Source organism: Sceloporus undulatus, chromosome 1, assembly GCF_019175285.1.
Source record: "Sceloporus undulatus isolate JIND9_A2432 ecotype Alabama chromosome 1, SceUnd_v1.1, whole genome shotgun sequence".
Taxonomy (NCBI): Eukaryota; Metazoa; Chordata; class Lepidosauria; order Squamata; family Phrynosomatidae; genus Sceloporus; species Sceloporus undulatus.
In genome coordinates, this window is record NC_056522.1 from 74511055 (window position 1) to 74530817 (window position 19763).

At 37.7% G+C, this 19763-nt stretch overlaps 1 protein-coding gene across 1 annotated transcript in view; it reads right to left on the minus strand.

Moving 5' to 3' along the window:
- Nucleotides 1-19763, minus strand: part of AFDN (afadin, adherens junction formation factor) — a 131885-nt gene that overhangs the window by 67453 nt on the left and 44669 nt on the right. Inside the window, 7 exon segments of the mRNA XM_042456793.1 lie at nt 3201-3316; nt 4368-4437; nt 5964-6223; nt 7199-7293; nt 12016-12060; nt 16532-16699; nt 17594-17705. Of these exon segments, the coding sequence (XP_042312727.1) occupies nt 3201-3316; nt 4368-4437; nt 5964-6223; nt 7199-7293; nt 12016-12060; nt 16532-16699; nt 17594-17705 (866 nt within the window).

A 19763-nucleotide genomic window follows, 5' to 3' on the forward strand; every position in this document is an offset into this window, starting at 1 on the left:
TAAAGAGATAATATATCCAGAAGGCCATTATGGCTGATGGGACTGAACTCCCAATTGGTCTAGAACAAGCGCCACAGTTAATCTCACACAGCAACCAAGGCAGTTTTAGTGTCAAAACTATATCCACTTGAAATGAATCTAGAAAATCAAATTAACTCAAGAGTGGAATCTGATCTGCCATCATGACTAAGAACCTTGCCCAGGAAGGAAATTTTAGCCTGTTTCCTGCAGTTGAGATCTCCACCGTTCAGTAATGACGCATGCAGGCAAACATTTAATGTTGAATTTTACAAGTTATGCACATGAAACATCCAGAGCAGTGGTTCCCAACCTTCCTAATGCCGCAACCCTTTAATACAGTTCCTCATGTTGTGGTGACCCAAACCCATGAAATTATTTTCGTTGCTACTTCATAACTGTAATTAAATAGGTGTTTTCCAATGGTATTAGGCGACCCTCATGAAAGGGTCATTCGACCCCCCAAAGGGGTCCCGACCCACAGGTTGGGAACCACTGATCCAGAGGGATTTTTCCAAAATTATAGAGTACCATATATTTCATAATATAAAATAGCAGAATAAATATGGTCAGAACTCCATATCCACGGATTCCTTATCCATGAATTAAAGAATCCATAGCTTGAAAATATTTTCCCAAAAGCAAATCTTGATTTTGCCATTTAAGCGACACCATTTTACTATTCCATTGTGTTTAATGGGACTTGAGCATTCACTGTTTTTGGTATCCATGAAGGGTCCTGGAACCAAAACCCAGTGGATAACAAGGGCACACATTTAACATATACCACTGGCACAAGGGATTTACTCTTAAAAGAACTAAAGATTTGTGGCCACAAATCACTTTTGTAATCAAATCAATCCTACTATTCTGCAATTAGAAAAGTTAAGTTAAGCTGGTTCACTTGTCCACTGCTACGAAAGTTTTTCACATGTTCTCAATTAATATCTGTTTTTAAAATTCTTGTAGATATTAAATTGCAAGCATATATTTTTATTATTATTAAGCTTTATTTATATAGCACTGTAAATTTACACAGCACTGTACATACAATCTTTTAATTAGACGGTTCCCTGCCCAGAAAATAAATTCAGGAAGGTATTTATCAGCTAGGTTTGTAAAGTAAATTCTGCTATAATGTATATTTTTACAATTTGGCAATAACATGATTACTTAACAGAGGAATGAGAAGCTGGACTTATCAAGAATAATCATTCTGGAATGGCAGGAAGAGCAATCCACTATGACTGGGTTTATTCCCATGTGCCAACCGGACAAGGCAGGAGCCCACGTTCTTTTTCAGTTGTCACTGTTAGGAGTCCTTCCCTTCTCTTTTCTGACAGTTTGATTGTCCAGCCCTACCTATCCAAATAAATTTAATCACCATTTCCTCAAGTAAACCTCTCTCTCTATATATATATATATATATGTATGTATGTGTGTGTGTGTGAATATCTTGGATTGCTCCTTCAGCCATCCTGCATGCCTAAACCTCATGAATATGGAGGGCTGATGGTAGTTCAGAATTGGAATTCATCCATAAACTACAGTCTCTCAGCAATAGAGTGAACAGGGACAACGGCTTCCTGACTCACTACACACATTTCAACTCTATCTGACCCCATGCTCGGGGGGGGGGGGGGGGGGGCGTCCTACACTCATCTATTCACCTACAGGCTAGTTTCCATTGCCAAACTGGTCTTGCCTCTACATTTCCATAAACACTGGTAAAATTCACAATTTCGATTTGCTTCTTCATTTCCATACACAAAGGATTTTGAGTTTCAACTGACATTCTCACATAGCATATATGTTTCTACTACACTACATATCTGAGGAAGTAATCTACGAAAGCTAATGCTGCCAACTTCTTTATTTTAGTTACTCTCAAAGGTGCTACAAGATCTCTCAACATATTGATTCTACAGGCCAACACGGCTATATCTTTGTATCACTCTGAAAGATTTTACAGAAAATTTGAACTGTCTGAAAGTGACTAGATGATCACCAAGACAATGAAATATTGATTAATGATGTGGTACCTCCAATTAATTTCCTGCAAAATATTAGATCTTAAGTAGATAAAACCTCCTGAGTCCTTTTGTTATGACTGACATAGAACCCTCTAATACATAATAGTCTATATTCCTGCCTATAAGTGAGGGGAATGTGCTAGCATGCAAGACTTCCACAGTCTTGATGCATCCTTGGCAGGGGCAGCTTCAAGCTGCCCCTTCATGGTCATCTGTTCTGGCCCTTTCTTCTATAGGAATAGAAAAAACACATCTGTATTTGAGGGGCAATACTTTTCTACTGCTACACATACTGTATTTGTTTATTTATCTTGCATATAGTGAGCCACATTGAATTTGATTTCCTTTGTGGAAAGACAACATATAATTTTAACTCTAAACAAATTTATGTCTTAAATTTAATCATACAGTTCTCTCTAAAAACTACAGAACAATAATATTTACTGTTACTACAACTGTACTTTGCTATGGTTAATACAAATTACAGTTTATTTTAATAGAATATTTATTTTCTTTAGGATTGGAAGAAATGAACCTCTCAGCATATTTAAATGTATTTCTGATTGGGGGGGGGGGGGGTTTGAACAAAATGCATTCACTTCATGCCTCTTAAGTAACTATATTACTATTACTTTACTAAACTGCCTCCATCCATGCCCGTGGCAAGTATAAGACTACATTTTCTACCCCCCCTTCACGGAAATAGGACTCTCACTCAGTGAGAAAGGCATGAACAAAGGCAGATGTGTTCTACACAACCTGTTGGAAGATGTGCAGTAGATTATCACTTCTAGTGGCTTCAAGTTTGTTTTTAAAAAATGCTAATACAGTGTGCTCGTACCATAAGGACTTGCCTTACGCAGATTTGAGCTTACGTGTAAAGCAAGCCGCGGCAGACAAAATGGTGCCGCACATGGGAACGCGCTACCATAGAAAATAATGGGATTTAACCATATGCGGTTTTCCCATATGCCGGGGGAGGGTCTAGAATGGATTCCCTGCGTATAGGAAGGGGCCACTGTATTCTTTTACTAAGTAATATAACACATCACTTGCAGTTGTATATTTTCCAACCATATTCAACCCCATTATGTGGGTTTGATATTATTTTTTATTTTTAACTTGGAAATTAAAAAATGCCCTTCATACCTGCCATCTTGCCTGCGATAATCTTGCTGCTGTTCTATTCTGATCATTGGTTTCACCATGCCTCGTTCAGCTGTGCTGGATGCTGACATTCTGTCACTGTCCAACCTATTCGTGCTCTGTTCCATACATGATGAGAAGTACTTAGCATAATGTGCATCAAACAGTCATTTCACAATTATATCATCAAAAGAAACAAGAGACAGGCGAGAAAAGTATAACAAGAGACCAATGGTTTACATCACAATAATTTCCTCCAATTGTGGTTTTAAATTATTTTCCCCTCCTCCTCCAAAAACACAAGGCTATCTGCACATTGACCATTAATTTCTTCATTAAGATTAGTAATGGTTAGCATGCTTTTTGCAAGGTATGCAATTTTATTGTTTTTCTTTTGATAGTTAAAACTGCACCTGGAAATTGTGTTCAGAATACTAAAAAATTGTTTGTTTTTAAATAAGACTTGATACACCAGATCGTTCTAAATGGAGCTAGCAACTGCCTGTAAGCCTTTGTTTCCCATCGCTCTCAATACCCTTCTTTCAACCTCTTTCAAACACTAGAACAAATCATATCCTTCTGATCCTTCTTTTAAAGTAGCCACAACTTCCCATGTGGTCTGAACTAAGTGAAATGTGATTTATAAGATGTATGGTTTAGAATAAGTTAAGTTCCAAAGCCCCAATTCAGTTGTACTTTGTCCTCACTAAACAGGTGAAGCCAGAGTTGGGCATCTCCAGATGTTCCAGACAGTAGTTCCCATCAGCCCCAGTCTGCATGGTCAATAATGAAATGATGGGAGCTGAAGTTGCCCATTTCATTTTTAAACAAATCAGAGATCCAAATCTGGACAACACAGTAAAACAGCACAATAAATTCAAGAACAGGAACTTCTATCCTCTCACACATGCAGTGAAACAGAAAAGAACCATCAAGGCTAAGACCTATGCATCTAGTTTGCCTGTAATGACTGACCCTGGGCTTAGAATTCAACTCTTTCCCTACTTAAATCATTGCATTACTACATCAAACAGTAAGTAAGCCACATTTGCTACCCAGAAAGCTTTCTGGCCATGCAGAGATTTTCAGGATGTATTATTAAAATTCGAAGTACGAATTGTAAACCAAAATGCATTTATCAGAAATGTTTCGCTAGTGATAGTCTGTTACCTTGCTTGTTGATAATCCTGTTCCACTATGTATGTCTCCCTCCAAATCAAATGTAGTTTCTTGTACAGCTCTGAGAAAGTAACATACATTCAAGAACTTGGTGATTAGAGGCATGCAATTAATAGAAATTAACACAGCAATGTTATGTTCAACAATTTAGTATTTTTATTAATTGCAAACTTACAATACATTTGATATGTATCACTAGAGGAAGATTAATTTTTCATTCCCTAGAATGACAGTACAGAAAATCACTAAAATGGTTTGCTAGTACAGTAGATATATTTATCTAGATCCATTGATATTTTTAATTACTTTTTATTAGCTGTTTTTGTTGTTGGTAGCTATTTTGGGATTTTTATGGAAATACTATGTAGAAATATGTTAAATAAACCAACACCCCAATAAACCAGGGCCTTTCTGATTTTTGTCATAGCTGGTGTCAGGGCCTTTCTGATTTTTGTCATACCTGGTGTCAGGAATGATCAATTTTCAGGGGCTGAGAGGTCAAGTTGATATCCCCAAACCACCACCCTGATGAATTTCAGTAAGATGGCAGCAAGCAAAAATAAATCTCAAATTGCCACTTTAACATAAAGTTTGTGGGGAGCACAAAGGTTCAAAACAAAGCATATGCATGTTGCACATTTTGCCTTAAAGACAAAATTTGGCCATGATCACAAAACAAACATGGATTGCTTGATTTCTCTACTACAAATTGCCCAACAATGGGCCCGAACAGACAGGCCAAAATAAAGCTGCTTCGGGTCACTTTGGAAGTATGCTGTTTAAATGCCACATGCATCTGAAGTGGCCAGAAGCTGCGCCAAAGCCACGCTCCAATCCTTAGGACTGAAACATAGCTTTAGCACAGCTTCTGGCCTCTTAGGATGCATGCATCATTTAAATTGCATATCTCCAAAGTGACCCAAAGCAGCTTTATTTTGGCCTGTCTGTTCAGGCCCAAAGATAGAGAGGAAAAAACTCATGCAGTACTTCATTCATTATCCTTGGGACATTCTCCATTATTTTCTAATCTCTTCTGATGGGCTTAAAAAGCATTAGACACAGCACACGCAAAGTTTTTCAGAAAGGATAATTTTAAAATAATTGGTTTGTCTAGTTAGGAAAGCAGAATTTCTATTCAGACAATTTCAATCACAGTTTTATTTGTTTTGCACTCTTTTATCGCTTTAATTTATACATTGTTCCAAATTATTGCATACAGAATAGTTTATAAATTCAATAAATAAGCAATATATTGGCAAACCTGTACCTTTTCCTTCCATTTTATGACTTTGGGGCTTTTATTATGGATTTATTGTTAAAACGTAAACCGTTAAAATATGTTGGCCCTTGGGGCTTTTGTAACTTAAGAAATGTTTTTGACTGCATTGATTTCTCCTCTTTTCCTAGTTCAACACTGACATTAGTATTCATTAACAAAACAGAAGTCAATTCCAAAAGAGTTCACAGGGTGGAGCAAGAGCACCAAACATTAATGAAGACAATATCACATGACTATGTCATTTAACTTAATAATTAATATTTCTTAAAGAATTTCCTACATTTCTTTATGTGAAAACTGTGATTTACCCAGCTTTGATTCGTGAACTTTTGACCATGTGTCCAGCATCCAGGCGTCCTTTAGGAATGTGATCTTGAACAGGATCCACAAATTTAAATACATGAGAGGTCCCAAACTGAACTTTCATACCACTTTGCAGCATAGTGGTCTCTGAAATCCGCTGACCTTCTACATAAGTCTCAGCATCAATGCTTCTTGGGGTAACTGTAACAACTCCATCCATATTAGTAAGATCACAGTGGTGAGGCTGAATTCCTGGACCAAACAACTGTAAATATAAATGCTCAAAATTTACAAGCAGTAAAAGAAAAATCAGGGTGTTAAAAAAATGTTTTGGTTTAAATAATCCAAGAAAAAACTGAATTTCATCTAAGTAAATGCACCATTGTCTGTACAATTAATTCAGTGAGAGGTTCAAATGGTGCAAAAAGTTGGCAGTATAGACATCTTGGCTTGGCATTAAAAATAATAATCATGTTTCATATATAAAAGTGCATTTTTCAAGGGGGGGAGTACAAATCTAATTTAATTTTTGTTACAAAAGAAGCTGCAAGGTCCTGGACTGAAAGGAATCACTGATCAATAATGAATCTCTCTGAAATTTGCCAATTTATGAGGATCAAACAACTCCGCTCCAAAGAAAAAACAAAACAAAACAAAACCCAAACCCAATTAAAAAACATGAAAACATCAAGTTTAATAAAACAAATATATTTTGTCTCTTCTAAGCTGTGTCTCCACTACTGAAATAAACCAGTTTGAGACCACTTTAACTGCCATGGCTCATTGCTATGGAACTCTGGGAATTGTAGTTTAGGGCTATTTAAATATAGCCTTCCCTGTCAGAGATCTCTGGTGCCCCACTAAACTCCAATTCCCAGAATGTCATAGCACTGAGGCACGGCAGTTAAAGTGTTGTCAACATGCATTATTTATGTAGTGACATTATTTAGTCTTGCAGTGACTAAATGATGTCAAGTATTCATTATCATACTGTAAACTTAGCAAAGAATACCAAGGCAAAGAATTGCAAGGATGTCAGATACATAGTCTTACAAAAATTTATCTGCTACATAGCTCTTAAAAATAATGTGGGAAGAGTAAATACACAAATACCTTGTCTTAAATATTTATTCATCATCGCAAAAGAAAATATTCATAGCCCAATTTAAAAACAAATTATTCTTATCAACTTGTTTTATCTTGAAAACAGGTACTCTTTATTTGCTTCAAGATTCCTCACCTGAATGGAGTTGTCATCAAATTTTTCTGTACCAACTTCAGTCACACTTAATTGCAAACGATAAAGCTTTGGTTTATCTCTGGAGTCAGAACCATCTGTAAATAAATACAGACTATTATATCTACACAGGAAATGAATGGGTATTTTTAAAGCAATAAACATCTATGGTAACATTACATTATAAAGCATCATCTCTGGGAGTCCTTAGTAATCTTTAGTGAAATTTAAAAAGACATATTTATATATATATTACATGATACTACTGCCACAGAAATTCCATCTTCTCCCTGAAGCCCCCTGAAAAGCTGTGAGAGTTGAGAGGACTCTCCTAGGCAATATTGGAGTGGTACGGGGGGCTCCAGGGACAAAATCAGCAAAAACTACCTTCCTTTTGTAGGAAGCCTCCACTGGTTCTCAATCAAATCCCATATATGGAAGGAAAAATCTTAGCCAACTCTATTTCCCGAGTTTATGCATAAGTACAAGGGGACTTTAATTGAATTTAATTAAATAAATCAGTATTATACATTTAAAAAAATTAAAACACTACCATTGTGGAACTTGAGCAAATATGTGAGCAACAGAAGTATTTGTAAGAGACAATTGCTCCCATACTTCCAACAAGCAGTAGCTTTACACATGCAGAGTTTCACTCTCAAATGCTTAAGGGAAAGATGAGCGAATCTGCATTTCAGTTTCACCAAATTTCTTATTTCTCCAGACTGCAAGTTCATTCTAGTCCACACTACCATCAGTTTAGAAAGGGAAAACTGATTTTAAAATCTGTATTAAAATGTGTACACATTTTGCCAAATACAACCATTTACCATATATAGTCATATATAAGTCTAGAATTTTTTGTCCAAAAATTGACTCCAAAAAGCTGGATTGACTTATCCACAGGTCAATGTAAGTACTGTATTTTACACTGTACTCTTCCTCTTCTCTGAGTAGGGTGGCAAAAGGTAAGATCGTAGTTCATCCTGGGAGCACCCAAAAGAAGCACCAACCCCTCTCTACTCTTTCCACTATTATGCTGCTTCTGGCCTTTTTGAATACTTGGGTGGAAAAATGGCAGTGGTGGCATCTCTTTGGTGCTTCCCCTCAAAGGAATGCCAAAAGGAATTGGGTTTAGAAGATCTGAATAAGACATTTCTCTATGAAGACAGTAAACTTCGTCCTTTACATCCGAAAGTAAAGATTCTGACAGGCAGAGCATTTTGGTTCACTACAGCAATTTCAAGCTTGTTAAATTCATACAGTAATTTAGACTTGGAGTATTTCTCCTATATCTCTAACTCAAATTCCAAGGATTTCTATGTTGTTAGTTTTTCTGCTATTTTAATTATTCCAGCTTTATGTATAATAATTATGTAGACTAATCCTGAAAAACAAAATACTAAGTATTCTTAAGTTAATGTGCAGTCCTTTGTATGTTTATTTTGGGGGAAGTCACACTGAAAAATAGGGAGACATGCTTCAGGAAAATAAAACACATTAGTACTGGATAATGTCCCCATCTTTTGAGGTGGTGTTGCACATTGCTCTTCAGAAAGTGTTTTTAATAGGACAGTGATTTGGGGTAGGGTTTATTTTATTTTATTTTTTGCAGTTGTATTCTTTTATTTTTTTTTTATTTTTATTTTTTTTGTACAGGCATTGGTTTAGTTTAAGGATGCATTCTTTCATCAACATCAAATAGTGTCTACAATGTGGGTCTAATTCAGCCACTGGAGTAGACATAGCACTAGTAAAATGTAAAATCAAAGTTGTAATTAACGTTTTTCCCCAGGCAACTGATTCTAACACATTAAAAAATTACTAAATTACACATACTAAATGAGACTGTCATATATTTAAAACAGTGAACTTTTTCAGGAAGCTTTTTAATTAATTTTTTATTGAAAACTGATTATCACCCTGAGACTATCTTTAAGAACCACTTATTGTACTGTTTAAGAATGCATGCCTTACATTTTAATCAATTGTGGTTAACCTGAAGTTTCTATTAAAACATACAGGTGCTTAATTTTAAACACCCTTTGAAGCTGTTTCAGAATGAAACCACTATTATAAACTTACAGCAAACACTTGAAAAGCAGAGTAAGAAACTAAAAAAAAAACCCTCTGTGTAAATATTTCTTAAAACACCATTTATGTAGTCAAACTTCCCTAAACTCAAGAACTATTATGATTTCACTGCCAAAAGTTCCAAATTCCATTTAGAAAAACTTCAATTAAAAAAGACACACAAAGGGCTTAGTCCAGTCCCATCACAGGCACAGCAATTCGAAGCACAGGGCAGAGGTTATGCTATGTGCCTTGGTGATGCAGTAATGTGAACAGGGAGAGATAGAAAGAAGCTGGATACATATGTAAGATAGTTTAAACCGGCACTTGCTCTCAATGACCTGGCGCAGTACTTGCATTTGGCACCTGTGTGTATGCATGGGAAACATGTTGGGGTGGTGGTGTCTCTTATGCACTATAGTCTCAAGCCTGGTGATCTACATGTATTTGGACTGTAAATACATTAGCCCTGACCTCTGTTTATCCTGGCTGGTGTTGATGGAAGTTGTAGCCCAAAATATCTGGAAGGTGCCCAGGTGAGAAAAGCAATCCAGGATATACCTAGGTGCTAAGGCTGTAGTATTCATTTATAATAAGGTCTGAACATAGTTTGAAGACAACTTATTTCACCTTAGTTTACTGTATTTTAGTCAGCCAATAAATCATCTATAGATAGATGCTTTCAGTTTTTAAAAAATATTGGTGTGTGATTCCTAAGCTTAGTTCCTAGCAAATCTTTTACATGTAGAAGATAACCATCAGGACAACTGCTACTGGACAAAATACATGAGCCTAGTTAAGCTGTCATGAAAGACCAGCACATACATCTTCCTCCTCTACATGCAAGAATCTTCCATTTTACAACAAACTATAGTTGCATGCCACATGTACATTCAGGAAAACTCTGGCTTTCTCTAATTAGTTAGATAACTAATCAGCATCAAAGCACATCTCTAAGGTTTGTGAACTGAGTATTAAACTTATGTCCATGAGAGCTAGCATACTACAGTGTTTAAAAATTAGCTACAAATCAGGAAGCCTAAGATCGAATTGAATCTCTGTCACAACATCTGCAGTATGGCAAGAACTCCAAAAGTACATAATGCTATAAATGCTAGAAAACTCCATACAGATGTTATATTTCTATCTATCTATCTATCTATCTATCTATCTATCATCATCATCATCATCATCATCATCATCATGTAGTTTCCTTGTTGGAAAAAAGGGAGTCCCTCCTTACTTTTGGTTTATATCATCAGTAAGAGAATCAGTGAATATGTGAATATAGTTGTCCCTTGCTATCCATGGATGTTCTGCCCTCCTCCCCCCCCCCATGGATAGTTAAAAACGCAGGACCTTTAATGGGCATGCACACCTGCTTGCGTGGCCTTGTGTGCACATGCCTATTGAACAAGCTGGGTCTTGCCATCCACAGAAGCTTAAACTGCAGATGGCAAGCCTGTGGTTGGCGCAGGCACTCTGTATTCATATGTGAAGAGAATTAGTGAATATGGGAACATCATCAATAAGAGACTCAGTAAATTGATCCTAGACATCTCTTCTGCAGTCTAGTGTTGCAACAACAAATTACAGTGTTGTAAGAGGCCACTGAAGACAATTCAAAGATGTGTGTGCCACTGGCTAATTCTGTAGAGGATGCCAACTTTGAGAAGTGAAGGGCAAAATCTCAGAACACCTGAGGCCTACTATCCTACTTTGGATTAGGCAGTTACCCCTAGCTTCAGAACCCAAGATGCTTCTGAAAGAATACTTACTAAGAAACTGATTTGGTGTGTTCAAAGGATCCAGAATGAACAGACGAAACTAACCTATCTTACAGGCTCTACAAGGACCAAGCTACAACTGCAAAGGAAGTACTGGCAAGACACGCTAACGTGTACACGCAGTGTATGCACCCTCCCTCAGTATTCCAGACATACGGACAGATGGATTCCCACATATACCAGCAGAATTGGGGGAATGAAAACTGGAGAGGAACAAAGGAGATTCACTCCTTCCCCAATTTCATTTCATGTGTATGCACACACATCTATTTTCCATTAAAAGTGAAAATGGAAGCAGTCAAAGAGGGAAACAGCAATTTAATCTACTGATTTTTTTAAAAAAAGAGATCTCCAAAATCAGAAATTAAAAACATGTAGATTTCATGTTAATGGCTACAAGCATGATTTTACACATGTACTTAATATTGGTAACAGGATCAGGGATAATGATCTATTGTGAGAAAACAGCTGATTGGAAAGTGGACATAGGTCCATGCTCTTTCCCCTGATTTTCAGAGATTTCTATGTGCACGTACCAACTGACTAGTACTGTGATACCACATCCTTTTAACAATGACCTGCCTGCAGCACATGACAAAAAACTGAGTATACAGATCTTATAGAAGTCCTAAAGCTTGGTATGTAAACTGCATATGTAACTGTATATAAGCCAGATCAGTGGAATTTAGGATACCTTTGACACTGTTTAGGCACATTACTTACCACAAACTTTATTTTAAGAAACATGTAATTTCCTTCTATATACAGTAAAACCATGGATTTGGAATAGAAAGAGCTCGCACTAATCTTTTAGTCATCGTATTTATTAGTTCTCCCCTTTTTCTGTTCACCAATAATACAGAACACAAATTCTCCTTTTTTTAAATGGACAAAAGCACTTTTTGCTGACACAGATTTTAGTGACTAGTGAGAAAGAACAGTATTAAGTAGTAGCATTACCTTCATAAGTGTGATAGTTGTAGTAGGCAAAGTGATTCCTTCTCCCTGGGGTTAGAAAACACATGCACAGGACCCAGGTGAAGGCAGCATCAGCAGAACAGATACCATGCAGAACATGCGGAGGGCAGAGAAAAGATAGGAAAGAGTGAAACTGTAAGCCACCACCACTTACTCAGTTTAAAAGGATGCAGTGCTTTTAACACTTTCAACTTTACAAACTGCTCAGGGTTTATAGACATGGGTGTTGTGAATGGATTAATATGATTAATTAGTTGGCAACAAGCTGCTAGAAGAAAGCCCAGAAAAGTCACCAAGCAAAGTGGAAAATCATACAAACTTACTTAACATTAGATTTTAATTTCATTTCACAAGTGTTTGTATCTTTGACTCATTTATTGTTATGACTGCATCAGCTTACCATTATACAAATTATAAACACACACACAGGACTATTCCCATGGTATACCCACTATAATCTTGGTTTCCCATAGAGAATAGTCACAGGTTTACAGGGAAGAAGAGCACACTCTCAGCATGTTGATGTGTGTGATATGTTCCCTACAGGGAGACAATCTGCATGTAAAAATGAATATGTCTACTATCACATATGAAGGAGGGCCAAATTTACTTTGCTGTGAGTATATCAACTAAGTGGCTACCATGACTACCAAGCATGTGCGGTTGCTGCAGTCCTAGCATGAATGGCGTCAGTGCAGTCTCCTACCACTCTATTTTGCCCGCCTGTTTCAGCCCCCCCCCAAAAAAAAACAAAGAAAGAAAGAAAGAAAATAAGGTTGGGCCTGGTGGTTTTTGTTTTCTCTGGGGACAGTTGCATAGGTAAGATTTCTTCATAAGAGACAGGAACAAAATTAGTTTTCAGAAGATGAGGAACTACCCTTCATGGAGCTCTCTGGAGAAACAAACTGCATGAAATTCAAAAGAAGCCTATTTAGGTCATTAACTCAGAAAATATGAGAACGCTTGTAAATAATTTCTTAATATATATCCTGCCTTTCTCATGGCTGGGTGCAAGGTGGCTTCCAACATAAGGGGAGAACCCACAATAAATTGTACATATTGAATTATAAACTGGTTATCTTATTAAAATAACTGGGAAGAAATCACTAGACTATGTAAATACCAGGCTAGTGACCACTTCCCACAGAGCATTTTCTGCCGTGGCCACCAAGTTGTGGAATGATTTGCTGGAACAGATCCATCTCATTACCAACTTGGATGCTTTCAAGAAGGCACTGAAGACAGATCTCTTCCGGCGACCTACCCACCAAACCTGCTGTAAAATTCTCACTCTGTCAGTATTGTATGTTTTCTTACGGGGAGTCGACCAGCTGTATTGTATTGATAGTAATGTATATTTTTTATACTATGTATTTAATATTGTTGAAATATGTTTTTATTGTTGAAATTTGGTGACTGCTGTAATCCCGCCTCAATCAGCAGGGAGAGGCGGGAAATAGAAATACATATTATTATTATTATTATTATTACTATTACTATTAAAATACTCCAAATCTCTAGCATTTTTTGTATTCTTATTCTTATTATGAAGTCCAACTTGTTGTTTGCCTTCAAGTAATTTCTGACCTTAACACAAGTTGCATACTGAACAAATCAGTACTATTAAAAAGACTACACTGCAGAGCTATGATACAATTCAATTGAAGTCATGAAATACAGTTGACCCACTGTTTCCACAAATTCTGAATCTACAGATTCAAGCAACCAGTTTGAAAATATAAACACACAGAAATTCCCAAAAGCAAACCTGTTTTTGTTGTTTTATATGAGGGATTTCTATAATACATGGATTTTGGTATCCAAAGGGAGTCCTGGAACCAAACTCCAGTAGATACCAAGGGCCCAATCATAACCTTAATACAGTACGCCCATGTCATGCGCGGATGCATTTTACGTGGCTTCCAGCTTATGTGGAAGCTGTGCGGGAGAAGAACAATGGCACATGTGCCCATGGCGCACTCGCGCCATGCCGCCACATGCACGTACCCCATTATCTCCTATGGAGGTTGAGCATAGGTGGATTTATGCTTACATGGGGGGATCCGGAACAGATCCCCCTGCATAAGGAGAGGGCCCACTGTACAAATAATTGCTGCCAAAGGAAAACTACTATCAATATTTTACAGATTACATTCTTCAGCCTGATTGAATTTAATTCACTGTTAGAATGGAATGAGCATACACTTTATATAAAACCCACTTACATCTGATTTCTGAAAATATTTATCATACTACACTATAAAAGCTAAAGGTAAAAGTATTCCCCTTTGACAAGGTTGTCAAGTTGTGTCTGACCATAGGGAGTGGTGCTCATCTCTGTTACTAAGCCGAAGAGCCAGCATTGTCAGAGAGTACTCTGTGATCATGTGGCCAGCATGATTGCACAGAACACTGTTTACTTTCCCACCAGAGTGGTACCTATTTATCTACTTGCATCTGCATGCTTTTGAACTGCTAGGTTAACAGAAGCTGGGACTAGTGATGGCAGCTCACCCCATCATGTGGTACCTGGGCCTTGAACTGCCAACCTACTGATCTTGCAATCAACAAAGTCATCGTCTTAACCACTTGAGCCATCTTTATCATACTATACTATAACAGCTTTCAAATTCATATTTGATTAATTGAACTGGGCCATCCACAAAAGTATGTACCTAACAAAAATTAGCCACAAACTCACAAAAATAATCCACCTCTGAGAGTCTAGTCAATTTCAACACTGGAAAATTATGCCACATCCTTGATAGTTTCTGCTATGCCACATTTTATGCTTGCTGTGACATGGCCTCCTTTCTAAGCCTTGAGGTTAGGTTTTACCTCTCACGTGACACCTGCCCAGCGTCCACCCTTTATACACTTTACTTAAATGTATGAGGGGCTAGGGTCCCAAATGTCTTGCTCTTATAAGTTTAATATCTTAGGTAGCATGTTTGTCTGTGACTATATGATTTAGAATTCACTCAGGCAGAGGCTTCTGTTATAACAAATAAACACTGACTTTACTGAATAACATTTAGCAAGAACGTAGCTTAGGTAGAATAAATAATTCAAATGTGGTATGGTTACATTAATATACCGTAATAGTTCCAGACATTTCAGTTTCCTCTTTACAATCTTCAATACTCTTTTTCTCCCAGTCAGTCTCCTTCTCTGAGCATATTGAGATCCTTTGTCTCTTTCTCCAGTTTCTCTATTGTCTTAACAGAATATCTTTCTAACTTTCTCTAGGTCCAGTTGGATTCCCTATCTGACCCCCTCCCTAGAAGTCTCACTCAAGAAGCTCCCCTGAACTTGAACCTTTCCTCAACTCAATTCCCTTCCACTCCTTATAGCATTTTAAAATGCACCCTCAACTGAACTCACAGTCACTCACTCCTGCTTTTTATATCTACTCCGTCACCTGCAGCTCCTCCCTCACAGTTGGCCCAAACCAAGTCTGCCCAGTGACTCCATCACAGAGTCAAAAGTTCTAGGAAAATCAAACATTTCTGTACAGTGTATAGGCATAGTACAGAAAGCCACACTACAAAAGCCTTCCTATTTCCACCTAATCCACCAGATAGAGCCAGATAGCGCAGACACTTTAAAAACACTCCATTTTTAAATTAGCAGAAAGCTAACACTTATTCTCAAGCTGGAGAGCCCAAACTGAGAGACAAAGGTAGCAGTGGTGATGCAGCAGAAGCAATGGCTCTTTTGCACTTACCGTCACAGAGCACTGAGAGGCAAGGAGAGCAGCAGAAATGACTCAGTGGCAGTAGCTCTAACATTTCCCCTCAAAGGAGCACCAAGGGGCAACGGGAGTAATGGGGAGGTGGTGGCGGTGGCAGCACCCTCCACTTATCTACTGGTGTTATTAAAATCTGTAATTTTGGTCCCAAAACCTGCTCTCAATTTATACATGAGGTTGACCTGTAGTCGAGTACTGTATATATATTAGAAGAGACTGCTCATTAAATCTCTAAATAAGGCACTGCACAAGATTTGTCTCCTAAGTGGAAATGCTCTGATTGGTGATTTGCATAAAAATAAAAAGAGAACTTCTTTGGGAACAGGTAACTATCTTCTTGCTTATTTAAAAATAAACCTCTCCTGATTTAAAATTATGCATATCTCCAAGTCTATTATCAGCTACCAGAAATACTACTTATATTTCAGCTAAACATTCCTAAGATGCAGAAAACAAAAGAAAAGAAGGAATTATTGACAGGTGCCCAACTGCCTGTGGAAGATCCGCCTTGGATCCCATTTTGGGAGCAAGGTGGCATATAAATACAATAAATAAATATAGATGTGTTTCATGGAAGAACCATTTTACACCTCACATTCAAAAACTATAATGAACTATAATGAAAAGCTTCTCTTTTTGAGTTCTATCTATAAAGCACCACACATGTAGGATAAGAAATCTCAAAAATAACTCTGAATAATTAGTAAACAACTTTAAAAACTGATGTTTTAAGAACCAAACAGTCACCTGGACTTAGTTCAACCAGATAAGGTAGTTTCTCTGGAGGAAGGGAAGAGCCATAACCAGACCCGTCAACTCTTTCCTTCCCCTTTAATGGCTTTCCATCAACTTGCTTCTTCAACTTCTTTGGGACATAATCAGGTGGCCGCCGTTTTAATTGAAAGACCAATATTCCTAAAGCACAAAAACACAATGAATCCAGTCTTGAACGTATGTATACTTTACTCATATAACATAGAAAATGATTTAATACACAGAACAGGTTTTGCTCCACTAAATAGAAATCCTCCAATTTATGATTACATTTAGGTTACGACTAGAAAAGATCTCCAAATCAACAGAATTCAATCTCTCCAAGATTCAGTGTTTTGGAGTTAATAAGATACTGTTAGGCATTTAAATATTTTAACTTAAAATGTGTACCTTCTAACAAATTCTAAAAGATTTCACAAGGGAATCAAGATGACCACACCCATAAATAAAAATTTCTGTGTATTTTAAATTGAACACACACACAACTCTGTAATCAATTTGAGCTTCAGTTTTTTAGATTTTATTTAATCCTCAGAGCTTAGACAGAACAAAACAGTATCAAATTTTGTCCTCATGTGAACCCTGTAAAGTCACTAGTTCAAAGCCACCTGAGTGGGACTGAAAAGAAAATACTTTCAGTATTTAGTGGGACACTCTAACCTTGTTATCCTGACAGAAACTGGAGAGCTAGATGCAAAAAATGAAAAATCATTTTCCCATTTTAAGCAGTGTTGTATTAAAGACAACACTGGCTGTATTCAGACCTCATGGATAATACTGGATACGCTGCACACATGGATATGGCTTACAACTTTATCATTCCTAGCAACTGCTTCAGGCATAGATTCCAGTTGCAATGTGCAAAAATCAAACAAACCATAGTCTGATCATTTGAAGAGGAGGAAATGACAGAAACATGAAGTGCAAGAGGGGGCTAGACTGCATGTGTATGGCTCATTCATATAGCGCCATCAATCTGGTATGTCTAAACTTTACCACTGAGTTGTATTAAACGTTCTGAACAGGTAAAATTACCTTTGTCACTTGGCCATTCCCTGAATATTTGAAGTGGGCACTCATCATCATCAAGGATAGATTCTTTAGCACCTTTATCATCTGAATGCTGAGCACCAGGAGGAAGCATTACCTACAGTAAAGATAAATTACGAGCAGCAACAAAATTATTCAAAATGCCATATCATCCTCTCTTCTATACCTCTTTTAGAATAAGTCAAAGATAGGACCATAATTCAAGCAACACCAAATTATGGTCCAGTTTCAAGTTTTGTGGCAGATATTACAAAGTAGGAAGTGGAAAGACTAACATAACGTGGCTGAAATTTTATAGTTACATCACTTATTTTTTAGTTCTTTCCCCAACACTCAAAACAGCTCTCATTAAAAAAGATGGAGGCTCCAAACATTTTGAACTTTCATGAATGCTTCCTTTCATTACCTCTTTAGGCAAGGTGCTAAATCAAGATTAATGCAAATTCAACAATAATGTTTGTTGAACTATAACTGTATTATACTACAACGAAGAATACAACTACACTTATACAAACCTCTAGATCTCAAGAGCCTGAAAGATCAATCAACCACTCTATCATGTTAGGCCAGATCATAAATTACAAATTAGTTGAATAGGAGCTGCTCTGACTATAATTCAGCAAAGGTCTCACTTCCCTAAACAGATGATACCTTGATGGCAAATACAGCCTCTTCACCACGCTCTCCTACACTGGGGGGCATACTCATCAAATTTGCAATGACACCAAATTAGGAGAAATAGCTAACACCCCAGAGGACAGGATCAAAATTCAAAATGACCTGAATAGATTAGAAAGCTGGGCCAAAGCTAACAAAATGAAATTCAACATGGAGAAATGTAAGGTACTGCACTTAGGGCGGAACAACTAAAATGGTGAAGGGTCTGGAAACCATGTCCTATGAGGAACAATTTAGGGAGCTGGGGATGTTTAGCCTGGAGAAAAGAAGGCTAAGAGGTGATATGATAGCCCTGTTTCAATATTTGAGGGGATGTCTTCTTGAGGAGGGAGCAAGCTTGTTTTCTGCTGCTCCAGAGAACAGGACCCAGAACAATGGATGCAAGCTACAGGAAAAGAGATTCCACCTCAACATGAGGAGGAACTTCCTGACAGTAGGGGCTGTTCGACAGTGGAACACACTCCCTCAGAGTGTGGTGGAGTGTTCTTCTTTGGAGGCTGGATGTCCATCTGTTGGGGATACTTTGATTGAGATTTCCTGCATGGCAGGGGGTTGGACTGGATGGCCCTTGTGGTCTCTTCCAACTTTACAATTCAATGATTCTATGATGTATATCTTGCCTTTCTCCCACAATAGGATTCAAGGTGGATTAAAATAATTTAAAAAGACAAAAAAATTTAAAAGACAGAAGTAAAACCATTAATTTACAGAAGTTAAAAACTATTAAACATTATTAATATTAAAAGATAACTTAAAACACAAAACCAGCACACATAAAATTCAGCCACCAAACTCCTGCCTAAATAAAAATGCATTCAGCTGCTGGCAGAGATCAGGGAGGGGGGCCGACCTGACCTCCCATAGCAGGGAGTTCCATAGTCTAGGAGCAGCGACAGAGAAGGCTCTCTCCCAAGTCCTCACCAATCTCACCATCGGCAAAGGAGGTGTGATTGAGAGAAAGCTCTTTCCTGTCTATCTTAACAGTAGGACTGCCTTGTATAGGGAGATATGGTCCTTGAGATAGTCTGGACCCAAGCTGTTTAGGGCTTTAAAGGTCAAAATCAGCACCTTCTATTCTGCCCGGAAATGGATGGGTAGCCAGTGCAGTTGTTTCAACAGGGGAGTTATATGATCTCTGTAGCCAGCCCCAGTCTACAGCCTGGTTACAGCATTTTGCACCCACTGCAGTTCCGAACAGTTCCCAAGAGCGGCCCCACATCAGGTGTATTACAATAATCCAAACGGGATGTAATCAAGGTGTCACTGTAGCCAGATCCGACTTCTCAAGAAATGGGCACAGGTCAGTGTAGATTCCTAGTTTTAACTGTGCAAATACACTCCTGGCCACAACTGAAACCTGGGCATCTCGGTTCAGATCCAAATCCAGGAGCACACCCAACCTGCGAGCTTGGGGGAGTGTAAACCCATCACAGGCCGAATTCCTATTACTTGATTTGCCTTATCCCTGACTATCAGC